Source organism: Oncorhynchus clarkii, unplaced genomic scaffold (genome assembly GCF_045791955.1).
Source record: "Oncorhynchus clarkii lewisi isolate Uvic-CL-2024 unplaced genomic scaffold, UVic_Ocla_1.0 unplaced_contig_4472_pilon_pilon, whole genome shotgun sequence".
Classification (NCBI taxonomy): Eukaryota; Metazoa; Chordata; class Actinopteri; order Salmoniformes; family Salmonidae; genus Oncorhynchus; species Oncorhynchus clarkii.
In genome coordinates this window covers 660227-681572 of record NW_027261108.1, presented here as the reverse complement: position 1 = coordinate 681572, position 21346 = coordinate 660227, and the positions used below count along the sequence as shown (strand labels likewise).

General features: G+C 49.4%; 1 protein-coding gene across 1 annotated transcript in view; it reads right to left on the bottom strand.

The window, feature by feature from the left end:
• Positions 1 to 275: 275 nt before the first annotated feature.
• Positions 276 to 21346, bottom strand: part of LOC139404863 (bone morphogenetic protein receptor type-2-like) — a 156208-nt gene continuing 135137 nt past the window's right edge. The window contains exons 13-17 of the mRNA XM_071147395.1: positions 11154 to 11529; positions 10453 to 11045; positions 5777 to 6066; positions 5233 to 5344; positions 276 to 647 (exon numbers count right to left, since the gene is read on the bottom strand). Of these exons, the coding sequence (XP_071003496.1) occupies positions 379 to 647; positions 5233 to 5344; positions 5777 to 6066; positions 10453 to 11045; positions 11154 to 11529 (1640 nt within the window). The 3' untranslated portion in view covers positions 276 to 378. The remainder of the gene's footprint in view (positions 648 to 5232; positions 5345 to 5776; positions 6067 to 10452; positions 11046 to 11153; positions 11530 to 21346) is intronic.

The window sequence follows — 21346 nt, the reverse complement described above, 5'->3', positions numbered from 1 at the left end:
GGCCACACCCTCCTCAATGTAGCCTTCTGTAGGCACAGTCCTTCTCTGGCCACACCCTCCTCAATGTAGCCTTCTGTAGGCACAGTCCTTCTCTGGCCAAACCCTCCTCAATGTAGCCTTCTGTAAGCACAGTCCTTCTGCGGCCACACCCTCCTCGGTGGGTTTCTTAAAATCGGAAGTAGCCAGCATAATTAATAAAGTACCCAGGGGGGTGCGGGGGAAGGGCATCTGATGCACCCTAATTTGTTAAAGTCACTGAAGTAGCTGGCCGCAAGAGAGTCACTGAGTTGTCGGCTATTTGGCTATCAGCTGGCGCTTATGAACACACTTTCCTATCATCTGGCCACTCCCTCTAGCCACACACCCAGGGGTCAGGGTTCACAGGCAGGTAATGCCAGGGTCACAGGGGTCAGAAGACATGGTAGCGGTGGTAGTCCCACCCCCCACCAAGTAGACAGCAGTGGAGGACTTGGAGCGAGGAGCCTTGGCAGCATCCTTGTTGTTGTTGTTGTTCACCTCGCCCACCTGCGTATCCGTGGAGACCACCCAGGTGGTGGGACGCCACCCCTTCAGGGAGTACGGTGTCTGGACGCGGCGCTTGATCTTCTCACCTGACCCTCCATGGTCACCCAGTGACGAGCAATCACCTGGGAGGAGACAGACAGACAGACAGACAGACAGACAGACAGACAGACAGACAGGTGTTACTAGGGATAGAGACGTGTCATACACTGAGAATGTAATTTACGTTGAGTCCCTATGGCATCCATACAAGGCAGCAGAGTGGAGAATGACACGTCCATACAAGGCAGCAGAGTGGAGAATGACACGTCCATACAAGGCAGCAGAGTGGAGAATGACACATCCATACAAGGCAGCAGAGTGGAGAATGACACATCCATACAAGGCAGCAGAGTGGAGAATGACACATCCATACAAGGCAGCAGAGTGGAGAATGACACGTCCATACAAGGCAGCAGAGTGGAGAATGACACGTCCATACAAGGCAGCAGAGTGGAGAATGACATCCATACAAGGCAGCACAGTGGAGAATGACACGTCCATACAAGGCAGCACAGTGGAGAATGACATCCATACAAGGCAGCACAGTGGAGAATGACAAGTCCATACGTCCATACAAGGCAGCACAGTGGAGAATGACATCCATACAAGGCAGCACAGTGGAGAATGACACGTCCATACAAGGCAGCACAGTGGAGAATGACATCCATACAAGGCAGCACAGTGGAGAATGACACGTCCATACAAGGCAGCACAGTGGAGAATGACACGTCCATACATCCATACAATGCAGCACAGTGGAGAATGACATCCATACAAGGCAGCACAGTGGAGAATGACACGTCCATACAAGGCAGAGTGGAGAATGACACGTCCATACGTCCATACAAGGCAGCAGAGTGGATAATGACACGTCCATACGTCCATACAAGGCAGCACAGTGGAGAATGACACGTCCATACATCCATACAATGCAGCAGAGTGGAGAATGACACGTCCATACAAGGCAGCACAGTGGAGAATGACATCCATACAAGGCAGCAGAGTGGAGAATGACACGTCCATACATCCATACAAGGCAGCAGAGTGGAGAATGACACGTCCATACATCCATACAAGGCAGCAGAGTGGAGAATGACACGTCCATACATCCATACAAGGCAGCAGAGTGGAGAATGACACGTCCATACATCCATACAAGGCAGCAGAGTGGAGAATGACACGTCCATACATCCATACAAGGCAGCAGAGTGGAGAATGACATGTCCATACAAGGCAGCACAGTGGAGAATGACATCCATACAAGGCAGCACAATGGAGAATGACACGTCCATACAAGGCAGCACAGTGGAGAATGACATCCATACAAGGCAGAGTGGAGAATGACACGTCCATACAAGGCAGCACAGTGGAGAATGACACGTCCATACATCCATACAAGGCAGCACAGTGGAGAATGACACGTCCATACAAGGCAGCACAGTGGAGAATGACATCCATACAAGGCAGCAGAGTGGAGAATGACACGTCCATACATCCATACAAGGCAGCAGAGTGGAGAATGACACGTCCATACATCCATACAAGGCAGCAGAGTGGAGAATGACACGTCCATACATCCATACAAGGCAGCAGAGTGGAGAATGACACGTCCATACATCCATACAAGGCAGCAGAGTGGAGAATGACACGTCCATACATCCATACAAGGCAGCAGAGTGGAGAATGACATGTCCATACAAGGCAGCAGAGTGGAGAATGACATCCATACAAGGCAGCACAATGGAGAATGACACGTCCATACAAGGCAGCAGTGGAGAATGACATCCATACAAGGCAGAGTGGAGAATGACACGTCCATACGTCCATACAAGGCAGCACAGTGGAGAATGACACGTCCATACATCCATACAAGGCAGCACAGTGGAGAATGACACGTCCATACAAGGCAGCACAGTGGAGAATGACATCCATACAAGGCAGCAGAGTGGAGAATGACACGTCCATACAAGGCAGCAGAGTGGAGAATGACACGTCCATACATCCATACAAGGCAGCACATTGGAGAATGACATCAATACAAGGCAGCAGAGTGGAGAATGACACGTCCATACATCCATACAAGGCAGCAGAGTGGAGAATGACACGTCCATACAAGGCAGCACAGTGGAGAATGACATCCATACAAGGCAGCAGAGTGGAGAATGACACGTCCATACATCCATACAAGGCAGCAGAGTGGAGAATGACACGTCCATACAAGGCAGCACAGTGGAGAATGACACATCCATACAAGGCAGCACAGTGGAGAATGACATCCATACAAGGCAGCACAGTGGAGAATGACACGTCCATACAAGGCAGCAGAGTGGAGAATGACACATCCATACAAGGCAGCAGAGTGGAGAATGACACGTCCATACAAGGCAGCACAGTGGAGAATGACATCCATACAAGGCAGCAGAGTGGAGAATGACACGTCCATACATGCAGTCCCAGAATGCTGCTCTCTAGTGATAGGTAAATGTACCACTGCTAATAGTATTTATCACACCGGCACATTCACTCCTTGGCGACAAAAGACCAGTAATCACAGGAAACACATTGCGGTGTGACCTTTCCAGACCAAATAAACTAAAGTACTGCTGGCTGTTAGAATAACACCCCGCTCTCAGCAACACCCCTCTGGAACGTGGAAATAACAACTAGTCATCTGGCTGCGAGTCTTTTTATGATTGACCTGTGTTACTGTACTAGGTCAGATATAGCCTGGTCTCAGATCTGTACTAGGTCAGATATAGCCTGGTCTCAGATCTGTACTAGGTCAGATATAGCCTGGTCTCAGATCTGTTTGTGCTGTCTTGCCAACTCCCTATAGTCAATAACAAGAAAGCGCAAACAGACCTGGGATCAGGCTAGGTCATAGGGTTGCATCCCAAATGGCAACCTATTCCCTGTGGCGTGCACTACTTTTGACTAAGGCTCAGCTCTATGGACCCTGGTCATAAGTAGAGACCTATAATGAACAAAAATGTAAATGATTAATCCCATGTTTCATGAGTTGAAATAAAAGATTCCAGAAATTTTCCATATCACTCGTCTCAAATGTTGTGCACAAATTAGTTTACATCCCTCTTAGTGAGCATTTCTCCTTTGCCAAGATAATCTATCCACCTGACAGGTGTGGCATATCAAGAAGCTGATTAAACAGCAGGATAATCACACAGGTGCACCTTGTGCTGGGGACAATAGAAGGCCACTCTAAAATGTGCAGCTTTGTCATACAACATAATGCCACAGATGTCTCAAATTGAGGGAGTGTGTAGTTGGAATGCTGACTGCCCAACGGAGCAGTCGATTTCAAGAATTTGGCAGTACATCCAACTGCCCTCAAAACTGCAAACTGCGAGTTACCATGCCAGCCCAGGACCTTCACATCCGGCTTCTTCGACTGTAGGATTGTCTGAAGAAGGGAGTGCTGAGTATTAAAGCCCTTTTGTGGGGAAAAACTCATTCTGATAGGCTGGACCTGGGATCTGGCTCCCCAGCGGCTGGACCTGGGACCTGGCTCCCCAGCGTCTGGACCTGGGACCTGGCTCCCCAGCGTCTGGACCTGTCTCCAAAGCGGCTGGGCCTGTCTCCAAAGCGGCTGGACCTGGGATCTGGCTCCCCAGCGGCTGGGCCTGGGATCTGGCTCCCCAGTGGCTGGGCCTGTCTCCAAAGCGGCTGGGCCTGGCTCCCCAGCGTCTGGACCTGTCTCCAAAGCGGCTGGACCTGTCTCCAAAGCGGCTGGACCTGTCTCCAAAGCGGCTGGACCTGGGATCTGGCTCCCCAGCGGCTGGGCCTGTCTCCAAAGCGGCTGGACCTGTCTCCAAAGCGGCTGGACCTGTCTCCAAAGCGGCTGGGCCTGTCTCCAAAGCGGCTGGGCCTGTCTCCAAAGCGGCTGGACCTGTCTCCAAAGCGGCTGGACCTGTCTCCAAAGCGGCTGGGCCTGTCTCCAAAGCGGCTGGGCCTGTCTCCAAAGCGTCTGGGCCTGTCTCCAAAGCGGCTGGGCCTGTCTCCAAAGCGGCTGGGCCTGTCTCCAAAGCGGCTGGACCTGTCTCCAAACCGGCTGGGCCTGCCTCCAAAGCGGCTGGGCCTGGCTCCCCAGCGGGGGTTGGTCTCCTACTGAGACACAACTATAGAGTCATCTGGCTAAAACCTCCTCACAGTTATAGAGACATCTGGCTGGGATCTCCTCCCATTCATCTCCCCTCATGTTGTTCGTCTCCTACTGAATCCTTCCCTTCCCACAGCCAATCGAAACACTTTGGGTGTGTCGCAAATGGCACCCTGTTCCCTATGTAGTGCAATCAATCAATCAATCAATCAAATGTATTTACATAGCCCTTCCTACATCAGCTGATATCTCAAAGTGCTGTACAGAAACCCAGCCTAAAACCCCAAACAGCAAGCAATGCAGGTGTAGAAGCACGGTGGCTAGGAAAAACTCCCTAGAAAGGCCAGAACCTAGGAAGAAACCTAGAGAGGAAGGAACCAGGCTATGAGGGGGGGCCAGTCCTCTTCTGGCTGTGCCGGGTGGAGATTATAACAGAACATGACCAAGGTGTTCAAATGTTAATAGCTGACCAGCAGGGCCAAATAATAATCACAGTGGTTATAGAGGGTGAAACAAGTCAGTGAGAGATGTGTGGTGTGTTCTCTTCTCACCTGAGGAGCTGTTGTGTGAAGAGAAGGAAGCAGAGAGCTCCAGGGAGCAGGGTCTCTCAGGTCGTCTGGGTTTGGGCTGTCGGAGCTGGGCAGCCTCCTGGTGTACAGGGGCCTCCTGCTGGGGCTCTGGGACTGTTGTTGCTAGTATAGAGGCAAAGACAGGGAGATGGACAGAGATAGGGGGAGTGACAGGGGCAGGGACAGGGGGAGTGACAGAGACAGGGGCAGTGACAGGGGCAGGGACAGGGGGAGTGTCAGAGACAGGGGCAGTAACAGGGGGAGTAACAGAGGCAGGGGCAGTGACAGGGACAGGGGGAGTAACAGAGGCAGGGGCAGTGACAGGAGGTGTGACAGAGGCAGGGACAGGGAGAGGGACAGAGACCGATTTAGGGGTGGGGGTAGGGACAGAGACAGGGACAGGGGTGGGGGTAGGGACAGAGGCAGGGACAGGGGTGGGGGTAGGGACAGAGACAGATTTAGGGGTGGGGGTAGGGACAGAGACAGGTTTAGGGGTAGGGACAGGTTTAGGGGTAGGGACAGAGACAGAGACAGGTTTAGGGGTGGGGGTAGGGACAGAGACAGGGACAGGGGTGGGGGTAGGGACAGAGGCAGGGACAGGGGTGGGGGTAGGGACAGAGACAGGTTTAGGGGTGGGGGTAGGGACAGAGACAGGTTTAGGGGTAGGGACAGGTTTAGGGGTAGGGACAGAGACAGAGACAGGTTTAGGGGTGGGGGTAGGGACAGAGACAGGTTTAGGGGTGGGGGTAGGGACAGAAACAGGTTTAGGGGTAGGGACAGAGACAGGTTTAGGGGTGGGGGTAGGGACAGAGAGAGGTTTAGGGGTAGGGACAGAGACAGGTTTAGGGGTGGTGGTAGGGACAGAGACAGACAAATTTGACCCCAATAACTACCGTGGAATATGTGTCAACAGTAACCTTGGGAAAATCCTCTGCATTATTATTAACAGCAGACTCGTACATTTCCTCAATGAAAACAATGTACTGAGCAAATGTCAAATTGGCTTTTTACCAAATTACCGTACAACAGACCATGTATTCACCCTGCACACCCTAATTGACAACCAAACAAACCAAAACAAAGGTCAAACCAAAAGTCTTCTCATGCTTTGTTGATTTCAAAAAAGCCTTCGACTCAATCTGGCATGAGGGTCTGCTATACAAACTGATGGAAAGTGGTGTTGGGGGTAAAACATACGACATTATAAAATCCATGTACACAAACAACAAGTGTGCGGTTAAAATTGGCAAAAAACACACACATTTCTTCACACAGGGTCGTGGGGTTAGACAGGGATGCAGCTTAAGCCCCACCCTCTTCAACTTATATATCAACGAATTGGCGCGGGCACTAGAAAAGTCTGCAGCACCCGGCCTCCCCCTGCTAGAATCCGAAGTCAAATGTCTGCTGTTTGCCGATGATCAGGTGCATCTGTCACCAACCAAGGAGGGCCTACAGCAGCACCTAGATCTTATGCACAGATTCTGTCAGACCTGGGCCCTGACAGTAAATCTCAGTAAGACCAAAATAATGGTGTTCCAAAAAAGGTCCAGTCACCAGGACCACAAATACAAATTCAATCTAGACACTGTTGCCCTAGAGCACACAAAAAACTATACATACCTTGGCCTAAACATCAGCGCCACAGGTAACTTCCACAAAGCTGTGAACGATCTGAGAGACAAGGCAAGAAGGGCATTCTATGCCATCAAAAGAAACATAAATTTCAACATACCAATTAGGATTTGGCTAAAAATACTTGAATCAGTCATAGAGCCCATTGCCCTTTATGGTTGTGAGGTCTGGGGTCCGCTCACCAACCAAGACTTCACAAAATGGGACAAACACCAAATTGAGACTCTGCACGCAGAATTCTGCAAAAATATCCTCCGTGTACAACGTAGAACACCAAATAATGCATGCAGAGCAGAATTAGGCCGATACCCACTAATTATCAAAATCCAGAAAAGAGCCGTTAAATTCTACAACCACCTAAAAGGAAGTGATTCACAAACCTTCCATAACAAAGCCATCACCTACAGAGAGATGAACCTGGAGAAGAGTCCCCTAAGCAAGCTGGTCCTGGGGCTCTGTTCACAAACACAAACACACCCCACAGAGCCCCAGGACAACAGCACAATTAGACCCAACCAAATCATGAGAAAACAAAAAGATAATTACTTGACACATTGGAAAGAATTAACAAAAAAACAGAGCAAACTAGAATGCTATTTGGCCCTAAACAGAGAGTACACAGCGGCAGAATACCTGACCACTGTGACTGACCCAAAATTAAGGAAAGCTTTGACTATGTACAGACTCAGTGAGCATAGCCTTGCTATTGAGAAAGGCCGCCGTAGGCAGACATGGCTCTCAAGAGAAGACAGGCTATGTGCTCACTGCCCACAAAATGAGGTGGAAACTGAGCTGCACTTCCTAACCTCCTGCCCAATGTATGACCATATTAGAGAGACATATTTCCCTCAGATTACACAGATCCACAAAGAATTCGAAAACAAATCCACATTTTAAAAACTCCCATATCTACTGGGTGAAATTCCACAGTGTGCCATCACAGCAGCAAGATTTGTGACCTGTTGCCACGAGAAAAGGGCAACCAGTGAAGAACACACACCATTGTAAATACAACCCATATTTATGCTTATTTATTTTATCTTGTGTCCTTTAACCATTTGTACATTGTTAAAACACTGTATATATATATATAATATGACATTTGTAATGTCTTTACTGTTTTGAAACCTCTGTATGTGTAATGTTTACTGTTAATTTTTGTTGTTTTTCACTTTATATTTTCACTTTGTATGTTGTCTACCTCACTTGCTTTGGCAATGTTAACACATGTTTCCCATGCCAATAAAGCCCTTGAATTGAATTGAATTGAATTGACAGGTTTAGGGGTGGGGGTATGGACAGAGACAGGTTTAGGGGTGGGGGCAGAAGCAAAGGGCTCAGGCCGTTCCTCTACAGGTGGACACGTGATCCCTCTGCTAGCCAGGTCCACCACCAGACTGTTGTTGTTGTTGTTGTTGTTGGTGTTGGTGCGTCCCGCCAGGTGATTGGTTGGTCTCTGGTCACATGGGGCGGGCTGCTCCCTCCTTAACAGCGGTTCATGTCTGGACCTGTCTCCCCAGCGTCTGGACCTGTCTCCAAAGCGGCTGGGCCTGTCTCCCCAGCGTCTGGACCTGGCTCCAAAGCGGCTGGGCCTGTCTCCCCAGCGTCTGGACCTGTCTCCAAAGCGGCTGGGCCTGGCTCCAAAGCGGCTGGACCTCTCTCCAAAGCGGCTGGGCCTGGCTCCAAAGAGGCTGGACCTGTCTCCAAAGCGGCTGGACCTGTCTCCAAAGCGGCTGGACCTGTCTCCAAAGCGGCTGGGCCTGGCTCCAAAGCGGCTGGACCTGTCTCCAAAGCGTCTGGACCTGTCTCCAAAGCGGCTGGACCTGTCTCCAAAGCGGCTGGACCTGTCTTCAAAGCGGCTGGGATCTGTCTCCCCAGCGGCTGGACCTGTCTCCCCAGCGTCTGGACCTGTCTCCAAAGCGGCTGGACCTGTCTCCAAAGCGGCTGGACCTGTCTCCAAAGCGGCTGGACCTGTCTCCCCAGCGTCTGGACCTGTCTCCAAAGCGGCTGGACCTGTCTCCAAAGCGGCTGGACCTGTCTCCAAAGCAGCTGGACCTGTCTCCCCAGCGTCTGGACCTGTCTCCCAGCGTCTGGACCTGGCTCCAAAGCGGCTGGGCCTGTCTCCCCAGCAGCTGGACCTGTCTCCAAAGCGTCTGGGCCTGTCTCCCCAGCGTCTGGACCTGTCTCCAAAGCGGCTGGACCTGTCTCCCCAGCGTCTGGACCTGTCTCCCCAGCGTCTGGACCTGGCTCCAAAGCGGCTGGGCCTGGCTCCAAAGCGGCTGGGCCTGGCTCCAAAGCGGCTGGGCCTGTCTCCAAAGCGGCTGGACCTGTCTCCAAACCGGCTGGGCCTGCCTCCAAAGCGGCTGGGCCTGGCTTCCCAGCGGGGGTTGGTCTCCTGCTGAGACACAACTATAGAGTCATCTGGCTAAAACCTCCTCACAGCTATAGAGACATCTGGCTGGGATCTCCTCCCATTCATCTCCCCTCATGTTGTTCGTCTCCTACTGAATCCTTCCCTTCCCACAGCCAATCGAAACACTTTGGGTGTGTCGCAAATGGCACCCTGTTCCCTATGTAGTGCAATCAATCAATCAATCAATCAATCAATCAAATGTATTTACATAGCCCTTCCTACATCAGCTGATATCTCAAAGTGCTGTACAGAAACCCAGCCTAAAACCCCAAACAGCAAGCAATGCAGGTGTAGAAGCACGGTGGCTAGGAAAAACTCCCTAGAAAGGCCAGAACCTAGGAAGAAACCTAGAGAGGAAGGAACCAGGCTATGAGGGGGGGGCAGTCCTCTTCTGGCTGTGCCGGGTGGAGATTATAACAGAACATGACCAAGGTGTTCAAATGTTCATAGATGACCAGCAGGGCCAAATAATAATCACAGTGGTTATTGAGGGTGAAACAAGTCAGTGAGAGATGTGTGGTGTGTTCTCTTCTCACCTGAGGAGCTGTTGTGTGAAGAGAAGGAAGCAGAGAGCTCCAGGGAGCAGGGTCTCTCAGGTCGTCTGGGTTTGGGCTGTCGGAGCTGGGCAGCCTCCTGGTGTACAGGGGCCTCCTGCTGGGGCTCTGGGACTGTTGTTGCTGGTATAGAGGCAAAGACAGGGAGATGGACAGAGATAGGGGGAGGGACAGGGGGAGTGACAGAGACAGGGGCAGTGACAGGGACAGGGGCAGGGGGAGTAAGAGAGACAGGGGCAGTGACAGAGACAGGGGCAGTAACAGGGGGAGTAACAGAGGCAGGGGCAGTGACAGGGACAGGAGGAGTGACAGAGACAGGGGCAGGGACAGGGGGAGTAACAGAGGCAGGGGCAGTGACAGGGACAGGAGGAGTGACAGAGGCAGGGACAGGGAGAGGGACAGAGACAGATTTAGGGGTGGTGGTAGGGACAGAGACAGGGACAGGGGTGGGGGTAGGGACAGAGGCAGGGACAGGGGTGGGGGTAGGGACAGAGACAGGTTTAGGGGTGGGGGTAGGGACAGAGACAGGTTTAGGGGTAGGGACAGGTTTAGGGGTAGGGGTGGGGGTAGGGACAGAGACAGGTTTAGGGGTAGGGACAGAGACAGGTTTAGGGGTGGGGGTAGGGACAGAGACAGGTTTAGGGGTGGGGGTAGGGACAGAGACAGGTTTAGGGGTGGGGGCAGAAGCAAAGGGCTCAGGCCGTTCCTCTACAGGTGGACACGTGATCCCTCTGCTAGCCAGGTCCACCACCAGACTGTTGTTGTTGTTGTTGTTGGTGTTGGTGCGTCCCGCCAGGTGATTGGTTGGTCTCTGGTCACATGGGGCGGGCTGCTCTCTCCTTAACAGCGGTTCATGTTCATCAGGACTGGAGTTGATGTTGAGTCGACTTTCCTCTCCGCTGAGTTGGGTCTGTAACAGCGGGGCTACTCCGCCCACCTCACTCTGGAAGCCCGCCAGATTGGTCATCCCGTACGGAGCCCCACCTCCAGATGAAGAGGCCACACCTCCGTTCAGATAGCCATTGACGACCAACACGCCCACCCCGCTCCACACCCCATCCATCCCAACCCCGGTTGTTCCATTGTTGGTGACGGTAACCAGGTGTGACTCTGCTGCCGGGGCGACCGTGTTCATCTTGGCCACGCCCGTTTCTACCTGCTTCAGCCTGGAGGAACCAGAGCCCTGCTTCAGCCTGGAGGAACCAGGGCCCTGCTTCAGCCTGGAGGAACCAGGGCCCTGCTTCAGCCTGGAGGAACCAGGGCCCTGCTTCAGCCTGGAGGAACCAGGGCCCTGCTTCAGCCTGGAGGAACCAGGGCCCTGCTTGGCCTTGGTGCTGAGTGGTAGGCTGCTAGGCCGCTTGGGGAGGTTCTGCTGTTTAGGCAGGGGAAACATAGTAGCTGGTGGGTCCCCCATCCCACTGGCCCCGGTCCCAGACCCTCCCTGGGCCCCAGGCCCAGCCCCAGTCACCTCCACAGCCAGTTTCATGAGAGGGTAGAGCATGGAGGAAGTCCCAGAGCTGAGGGGGTCTGGAGCAGAGAACTGTTTCTGGCTGTGCTCCATAAGGTTCTCATCAGAAGACTCCTTCAGGTTCTTGTCAACCTCTTTAGGGTCCAGCTTGGTGGTCTCCAAGTCCTCCTGGGTCAGCTGCAGACACACCGGCACCAACACAGCACCACCTAGTTGTAACAACATAACAAATAAATAATGTATTAATTACAAATACAAGATAAATAAATACTTTAGTAGCCCTACAAGTACCTGTATATGTGTTGAACAGTACCTGTATATGGGTTGAACAGTACCTGTATATGGGTTGAACAGTACCTGTATATACCTGTATATGGGTTGAACAGAACCTGTATATGGGTTGAACAGTACCTGTATATGGGTTGAACAGTACCTGTATATACCTGTATATGGGTTGAACAGTACCTGTATATGGGTTGAACAGTACCTGTATATGGGTTGAACAGTACCTGTATATGGGTTAAACAGTACCTGTATATGGGTTGAACAGTACCTGTATATACCTGTATATGGGTTGAACAGTACCTGTATATGGGTTGAATAGTACCTGTATATACCTCTTTATATGGGTTGAACAGTACCTGTATATACCTGTATATGGGTTGAACAGTACCTGTATATACCTGTATATGGGTTGAACAGTAGACTGAGAGGACTGAAGGGACTGAGGAGACTGAGAGGACTGAGGGAGTGAGGGGACTGAGGAGACTGAGGGGACTGAGAGCACTGAGGGGACAGAGGAGACTGAGGGGACTGAGGGGACTGAGGAGACTGAGGGGACTGAGGAGACTGAGGAGACTGAGGGGACTGAGGAGACAGAGGACTGAGGAGACTGAGGGGACTGAGAGGACTGAGGGGACTGAGAGGACTGAGGGGACTGAGAGGACAGAGGAGACTGAGGGGACTGAGGAGACTGAGGAGACTGAGGGGACTGAGGAGACAGAGGACTTAGGGGACTGAGGAGCCTGAGGGGACTGAGAGGACTGAGGGGACTGAGAGGACTGAGGGGACTGAGAGGACAGAGGAGACTGAGGGGACTGAGGAGACTGAGGAGACTGAGGGGACTGAGGAGACAGAGGACTTAGGGGACTGAGGGGAGTGAGGGGAGTGAGGGGACTGAGGAGAGTGAGGGGACTGAGGGGACTGAGGGGACTGAGGGGAGTGAGGGGACTGAGGGGACTGAGGGGACTGAGAGGACTGAGGAGACTGAGGAGACTGAGGGGAGTGAGGAGACTGAGGAGACTGAGGGGACTGAGGCGACAGAGGACTGAGGAGACTGTGGGGACTGAGAGGACTGAGGGGACTGAGGGGAGTGAGGAGACTGAAGGGACTGAGGGGAGTGAGGAGAGTGAGGGGAGTGAGGAGATTGAGGAGACTGAGGGGACTGAGAGGACTGAGGAGACTGAGGAGACTGAGGGGACTGAGGGGACTGAGGAGACTGAGGGGACAGAGGAGACTGAGGGGACTGAGGGGACAGAGGAGACTGAGGGGACTGAGGGGACTGAGGGGACTGAGGGGACTGAGGAGACTGAGGGGACTGAGAGGACTGAGGGGAGTGAGGGGACAGAGAGGACTGAGGGGAGTGAGGGGACTGAGAGGACTGAGGGGACTGAGGAGACTGAGGGGACTGAGAGGACTGAGGGGACAGAGGAGACTGAGGGGACTGAGGGGACTGAGGAGACTGAGGGGACTGAGGAGACTGAGGGGACTGAGGGGAGTGAGGGGAGTGAGGAGACTGAGAGGACTAAGGGGAGTGAGGGGACTGAGGAGACTGAGGGGACTGAGAGGACTGAGGGGACAGAGGAGACAGAGGACTGAGGAGACTGAGGGGAGTTAGGGGACTGAGAGGACTGAGGGGAGTGAGGAGAGTGAGGGGAGTGAGGAGACTGAGGGGACTGAGGGGACTGAGGAGACTGAGAGGACTGAGGAGACTGAGGGGACTGAGGGGAGTGAGGATACTGAGGGGACTGAGAGGACTGAGGGGACTGAGGGGAGTGAGGAGACTGAGGAGACTGAGGAGACTGAGGGGACTGCAGTAAATAAAGAGGACTCCATAAGCACTACATCACCAGAAGCTGGTCCAACATCTCATGCTAAATCATGGGCTTCATCTTTAACGAGAGTCTCTCTCTCTCTCTCCCTCTCTCGCACGGAGACATTGTCATGCTGAAACAGGAAAGGTCATTCCCCAAACTGTTGGAAGCACAGAATCATCTAGAATGTTATCGTATGCTGTAGTGTTAAGATTTCCCTTCACTGGAACTAAGGGGCCTAAACCATGAAAAACAGCCCCAAAACATTATTCCTCCTCCACCAAACTTTACAGTTGGCACTATGCATTGGGGCAGGTAGCGTTCTCCTGGCAGTAGCGTTCTCCTGGCATCCGCCAAACCCAGATTAGTCTGTCGGACTGCCAGATGGTGAAGCGTGATTCATCACAGAACGCGTTTCCACTGCTCCAGAGTCCAATGGCGGCGAGCTTTCCACCACTCCAGCCGATGCTTGGCATTGTGCACGGTGATCTTAGGTTTGTTATGCGGCTGCTCGGCCGTGGAAACCCATTTCATGAAGCTCCCAACGAACAGTTCTTGTGCTGATGTTGCTTCCAGACGCAGTTTGGAACTTGGTAGTGAGTGATGCAACCGATGCTACGCACTTCAGCACTCGGTGGTCCCGTTCGGTGAGCTTGTGTGGCCTACCACTTTGTGGCTGAGCCGTTGTTGCTCCCAGACATTTCCAATTCACAATAACAGCACTTACAGTTGACCCGTGAAGCTATAGCAGGGTAGGAATTTGACGAACTGACTTGTTGGAAAGGTTTCATCCTATGACAGTGCCATGTTGAAAGTCACTGAGCTCTTCAGTACGGGCCATTCTACTGCCAATGTTTGTCTATGGAGATTGCATGGCGGTGTGCTCGATTTTATAAACCTGTCAGCAACGGGTGTGGCTGAAATAGCTGGATCCACAAATGTTGTATATATATAACATATTTCGAAAGATGAGACGTATTGCAAGCCAAATACCCGTGAGTCCAAACACACCACTTCACATTTCCATATGATAAAACTTCTGTTATTATGTTTATAGTCAACGTTTATGATCACTATGCTAGATATACAGTTACCAGATGACATGTTCATTCCCTGGGTTGTTCTGAACAGAATGAGCCTGGTTGATGCACAGTTACCAGATGACATGGAGGTCATTCCCTGGTTTGTTCTGAACAGAATGAGCCTATGTTTGTCTACTGTGAAGAAAACTAGCTAATCATGTTAGCAATATAACAGGCTTTGAAATGATGCCCACCTGACCTAGGTTGTGATTTAAAGCGGGATGTATTTGGATCGCGTGAACAACAACAGTAATTGTGTGATGCCATGGAAGCAGGGCTGCGTTCCAAACTACTGCCAGTGTGCTTGCTCTAGTTCCTCAACGGCCCAGCTAGGAGAGGTCAAAAAGACAACTTGTAGCTGAAGGCTCTTTCCTGGAGTCATAAAAGTGCATTGAAATAACTAAGGAAGTGCGAACAGTTTGGAGAGGTGTGTCCCCACTTGGAGACACCAGTTAGTCCTCTCACTGAAACCCACAGTTTGGAGAGGTGTGTCCCCACTTGGAGACACCAGTTAGTCCTCTCACTGAAACCCACAGTTTGGAGAGGTGTGGGGCCACTTGGAGACACCAGTTAGTCCTCTCACTGAAACCCACAGTTTGGAGAGGTGTGGGGCCACTTGGAGACACCAGTTAGTCCTCTCATGAATATTCTCATCATGTTACTGAATCCAGAGTATCTTCAGATGTCGTTATCAACAATTGCTGTGAAAAGTAGAGTCAATCTAAAATTCCTATAAAATCAACAGTGTAATGGATTTCGTCTCGTCAGGGGAACTGTTGTCCTCAACTTTAGTCTGATCATGTCCCCATCATCTCCAAACTGTTCCCTTTCAATTACTACCATGCTGATGCGTTTCATATTTCTCCCGTAGAAACGTTTACATTTGGCCCAATACATATAGGACTCACGAGTGTAAAGGTTTAATCCATTAAGGGGAAATTGGTTAGTCAATTATTAGTATTATTACTCTATTGTTGTAAACTTTATTTAACCAGGCGAGTAAATTAAAAACGAATTCTTATCTCCAATGACGGCATCAGCATGGACAAACAGTCAAGAATCATCAACACTAAAAGTAGTAGAAAACAGATTTCACGACACCAACAACACCAACTGATAAACAGTTAGAGGATTATCACCTGTTAGACAGAGACTAGTTAGAGGAATATCACCTGTCAAACAGAGACTAGTTAGAGGAGAGGAATATCACCTGTCAGACAGAGACTAGTTAGAGGAGAGGAATATCACCTGTCAGACAGAGACTAGTAAGAGGATTATCACCTGTCAGACAGAGACTAGTTAGAGGAATATCACCTGTCAGACAGAGACTAGTTAGAGGAGAGGATTATCACCTGTCAGAGACTAGTTAGAGGAGAGGAGTCCAATGGCGGCGAGCTTTCCACCACTCCAGCCGATGCTTGGCATTGTGCACGGTGATCTTAGGTTTGTTATGCGGCTGCTCGGCCGTGGAAACCCATTTCATGAAGCTCCCAACGAACAGTTCTTGTGCTGATGTTGCTTCCAGACGCAGTTTGGAACTTGGTAGTGAGTGATGCAACCGATGCTACGCACTTCAGCACTCGGTGGTCCCGTTCGGTGAGCTTGTGTGGCCTACCACTTTGTGGCTGAGCCGTTGTTGCTCCCAGACATTTCCAATTCACAATAACAGCACTTACAGTTGACCCGTGAAGCTATAGCAGGGTAGGAATTTGACGAACTGACTTGTTGGAAAGGTTTCATCCTATGACAGTGCCATGTTGAAAGTCACTGAGCTCTTCAGTACGGGCCATTCTACTGCCAATGTTTGTCTATGGAGATTGCATGGCGGTGTGCTCGATTTTATAAACCTGTCAGCAACGGGTGTGGCTGAAATAGCTGGATCCACAAATGTTGTATATATATAACATATTTCGAAAGATGAGACGTATTGCAAGCCAAACACCCGTGAGTCCAAACACACCACTTCACATTTCCATATGATAAAACTTCTGTTATTATGTTTATAGTCAACGTTTATGATCACTATGCTAGATATACAGTTACCAGATGACATGTTCATTCCCTGGGTTGTTCTGAACAGAATGAGCCTGGTTGATGCACAGTTACCAGATGACATGGAGGTCATTCCCTGGTTTGTTCTGAACAGAATGAGCCTATGTTTGTCTACTGTGAAGAAAACTAGCTAATCATGTTAGCAATATAACAGGCTTTGAAATGATGCCCACCTGACCTAGGTTGTGATTTAAAGCGGGATGTATTTGGATCGCGTGAACAACAACAGTAATTGTGTGATGCCATGGAAGCAGGGCTGCGTTCCAAACTACTGCCAGTGTGCTTGCTCTAGTTCCTCAACGGCCCAGCTAGGAGAGGTCAAAAAGACAACTTGTAGCTGAAGGCTCTTTCCTGGAGTCATAAAAGTGCATTGAAATAACTAAGGAAGTGCGAACAGTTTGGAGAGGTGTGTCCCCACTTGGAGACACCAGTTAGTCCTCTCACTGAAACCCACAGTTTGGAGAGGTGTGTCCCCACTTGGAGACACCAGTTAGTCCTCTCACTGAAACCCACAGTTTGGAGAGGTGTGGGGCCACTTGGAGACACCAGTTAGTCCTCTCACTGAAACCCACAGTTTGGAGAGGTGTGGGGCCACTTGGAGACACCAGTTAGTCCTCTCATGAATATTCTCATCATGTTACTGAATCCAGAGTATCTTCAGATGTCGTTATCAACAATTGCTGTGAAAAGTAGAGTCAATCTAAAATTCCTATAAAATCAACAGTGTAATGGATTTCGTCTCGTCAGGGGAACTGTTGTCCTCAACTTTAGTCTGATCATGTCCCCATCATCTCCAAACTGTTCCCTTTCAATTACTACCATGCTGATGCGTTTCATATTTCTCCCGTAGAAACGTTTACATTTGGCCCAATACATATAGGACTCACGAGTGTAAAGGTTTAATCCATTAAGGGGAAATTGGTTAGTCAATTATTAGTATTATTACTCTATTGTTGTAAACTTTATTTAACCAGGCGAGTAAATTAAAAACGAATTCTTATCTCCAATGACGGCATCAGCATGGACAAACAGTCAAGAATCATCAACACTAAAAGTAGTAGAAAACAGATTTCACGACACCAACAACACCAACTGATAAACAGTTAGAGGATTATCACCTGTTAGACAGAGACTAGTTAGAGGAATATCACCTGTCAAACAGAGACTAGTTAGAGGAGAGGAATATCACCTGTCAGACAGAGACTAGTTAGAGGAGAGGAATATCACCTGTCAGACAGAGACTAGTTAGAGGAATATCACCTGTCAGACAGAGACTAGTTACATGAATACCACCTGTCAGACAGAGACTAGTTAGAGGAGAGGAATACCACCTGTTAGACAGAGACTAGTTAGAGGATTATCACCTGTCAGACAGAGACTAGTTAGAGGAGAGGAATACCACCTGTCAGACAGAGACTAGTTAGAGGATTATCACCTTTCAGACAGAGACTAGTTAGAGGAATATCACCTGTCAGACAGAGACTGGTTAGAGGAATATCACCTGTCAGACAGAGACTAGTTAGAGGAGAGGGATATCACCTGTCAGACAGAGACTAGTTAGAGGAGAGGAATACCACCTGTCAGACAGAGACTAGTTAGAGGATTATCACCTGTCAGACAGAGACTATTTAGAGGAGAGGAATATCACCTGTCAGACGGAGACTAGTTAGAGGAATACCACCTGTCAGACAGAGACTAGTTAGAGGAATACCACCTGTCAGACAGAGACTAGTTAGAGGAATATCACCTGTCAGACAGAGACTAGTTAGAGGAGAGGAATATCACCTGTCAGACAGAGACTAGTTAGAGGAGAGGAATATCACCTGTCAGACAGAGACTAGTTAGAGGAGAGGAATACCACCTGTCAGACAGATACTAGTTAGAGGAGAGGAATACCACCTGTCAGACAGAGACTAGTTACATGAATACCACCCTTCAGAGAGAGACTAGTTAGATGAGAGGAATACCACCTGTCAGACAGAGACTAGTTAGAGGAGAGGAATACCACCTGTCAGACAGAGACTAGTTAGAGGATTATCACCTGTCAGACAGAGACTAGTTAGAGGAGAGGAATATCACCTGTCAGACAGAGACTAGTTAGAGCATTATCACCTATCAGACAGAGACTAGTTAGAGGAATATCACCTGTCAGACAGAGAATAGTTAGAGGAGAGGAATACCACCTGTCAGCCAGACACTAGTTAGAGAAATATCACCTGTCAGACAGAGACTAGTTAGAGCAATATCACCTGTCAGACAGAGACTAGTTAGAGGAATATCACCTGTCAGACAGAGACTAGTTAGAGGAATATCACCTGTCAGACAGAGACTAGTTAGAGGAGAGGAGTACCACCTGTCAGACAGAGACTAGTTATGGGAATACCACTTGTCAGACAGAGACTAGTTAGAGAAGAGAATATCACCTGTCAGACAGAGACTAGTTAGAGGAATATCACCTGTCAGACAGAGACTAGTTAGAGGAATATCACCTGTCAGACAGAGACTAGTTAGAGTAGATGATTATCACCTGTCAGACAGAGACTAGTTAGAGGAGAGGAACACCACCTGTCAGACAGAGACTAGTTAGAAGATTATCTCCTGTCAGACAGAGACTAGTTAGAGGAGAGGAATATCACCTGTCAGACAGAGACTAGTTAGAGGAGAGGAACACCACCTGTCAGACAGAGACTAGTTAGAAGATTATCTCCTGTCAGACAGAGACTAGTTAGAGGTGAGGAATATCACCTGTCAGACAGAGACTAGTTAGAGGAATATCACCTGTCAGACAGAGACTAGTTAGAGGATTATCACCTGTCAGACAGAGACTAGTTAGAGGATTATCACCTGTCAGACAGAGACTAGTTAGAGGAGAGGAATATCACCTGTCAGACAGAGACTAGTTAGAGGAGAGGAATATCACCTGTCAGACAGAGACTAGTTAGAGGAGAGGAATACCACCTGTCAGACAGAGACTAGTTAGAGGATTATCACCTGTCAGACAGAGACTAGTTAGAGGAGAGGAATATCACCTGTCAGACAGAGACTAGTTAGAGGAGAGGAGTACCACCTGCAGACAGAGACTAGTTAGAGGAATATCACCTGTCAGACAGAGACTAGTTACATGAATACCACCTGTCAGACAGAGACTAGTTAGAGGACTATCACCTGTCAGACAGAGACTAGTTAGAGGAATATCACCTGTCAGACAGAGACTAGTTAGAGGAATATCCCCTGTCAGACAGAGACTAGTTAAAGGATTATCACCTGTCAGACAGAGACTAGTTAGATTAATATCACCTGTCAGACAGAGACTAGTTAGAGGAGAGGAATACCACCTGTCAGACAGAGACTAGTTAGAGGAATATCACCTGTCAGACAGAGACTAGTTACATGAATACCACCTGTCAGACAGAGACTAGTTAGAGGAATATCACCTGTCAGACAGAGACTAGTTAGAGGAGAGGAATATCACCTGTCAGACAGAGACTAGTTAGAGGAGAGGTATATCACCTGTCAGACAGAGACTAGTTACATGAATACCACCTGTCAGAGAGAGACTAGTTAGAGGAGAGGAATATCCCCTGTCAGACAGAGACTAGTTAGAGGAATACCACCTGTCAGACAGAGACTAGTTAGAGTAATATCACCTGTCAGACAGAGACTAGTTAGAGGAGAGGAATATCCCCTGTCAGACAGAGACTAGTTAGAGGAATATCACCTGTCAGACAGAGACTAGTTAGAGGATTATCACCTGTCAGACAGAGACTGGTTAGAGGAATATCACCTGTCAGACAGAGACTAGTTAGAGGAGAGGAATATCACCTGTCAGACAGAGACTAGTTAGAGGAATATCACCTGTCAGACAGAGACTAGTTACATGAATACCACCTGTCAGACAGAGACTAGTTAGAGGAGAGGAATACCACCTGTTAGACAGAGACTAGTTAGATGATTATCACCTGTCAGACAGAGACTAGTTAGAGGAGAGGAATACCACCTGTCAGACAGAGACTAGTTAGAGGATTATCACCTTTCAGACAGAGACTAGTTAGAGGAATATCACCTGTCAGACAGAGACTGGTTAGAGGAATATCACCTGTCAGACAGAGACTAGTTAGAGGAGAGGGATATCACCTGTCAGACAGAGACTAGTTAGAGGAGAGGAATACCACCTGTCAGACAGAGACTAGTTAGAGGATTATCACCTGTCAGACAGAGACTATTTAGAGGAGAGGAATATCACCTGTCAGACGGAGACTAGTTAGAGGAATACCACCTGTCAGACAGAGACTAGTTAGAGGAATACCACCTGTCAGACAGAGACTAGTTAGAGGAATATCACCTGTCAGACAGAGACTAGTTAGAGGAGAGGAATATCACCTGTCAGACAGAGACTAGTTAGAGGAGAGGAATATCACCTGTCAGACAGAGACTAGTTAGAGGAGAGGAATACCACCTGTCAGACAGATACTAGTTAGAGGAGAGGAATACCACCTGTCAGACAGAGACTAGTTACACGAATACCACCCTTCAGAGAGAGACTAGTTAGATGAAGAATACCACCTGTCAGACAGAGACTAGTTAGAGGAGAGGAATACCACCTGTCAGACAGAGACTAGTTAGAGGATTATCACCTGTCAGACAGAGACTAGTTAGAGCATTATCACCTATCAGACAGAGAATAGTTAGAGGAGAGGAATACCACCTGTCAGCCAGACACTAGTTAGAGAAATATCACCTGTCAGACAGAGACTAGTTAGAGAAAAATCACCTGTCAGACAGAGACTAGTTAGAGGAAT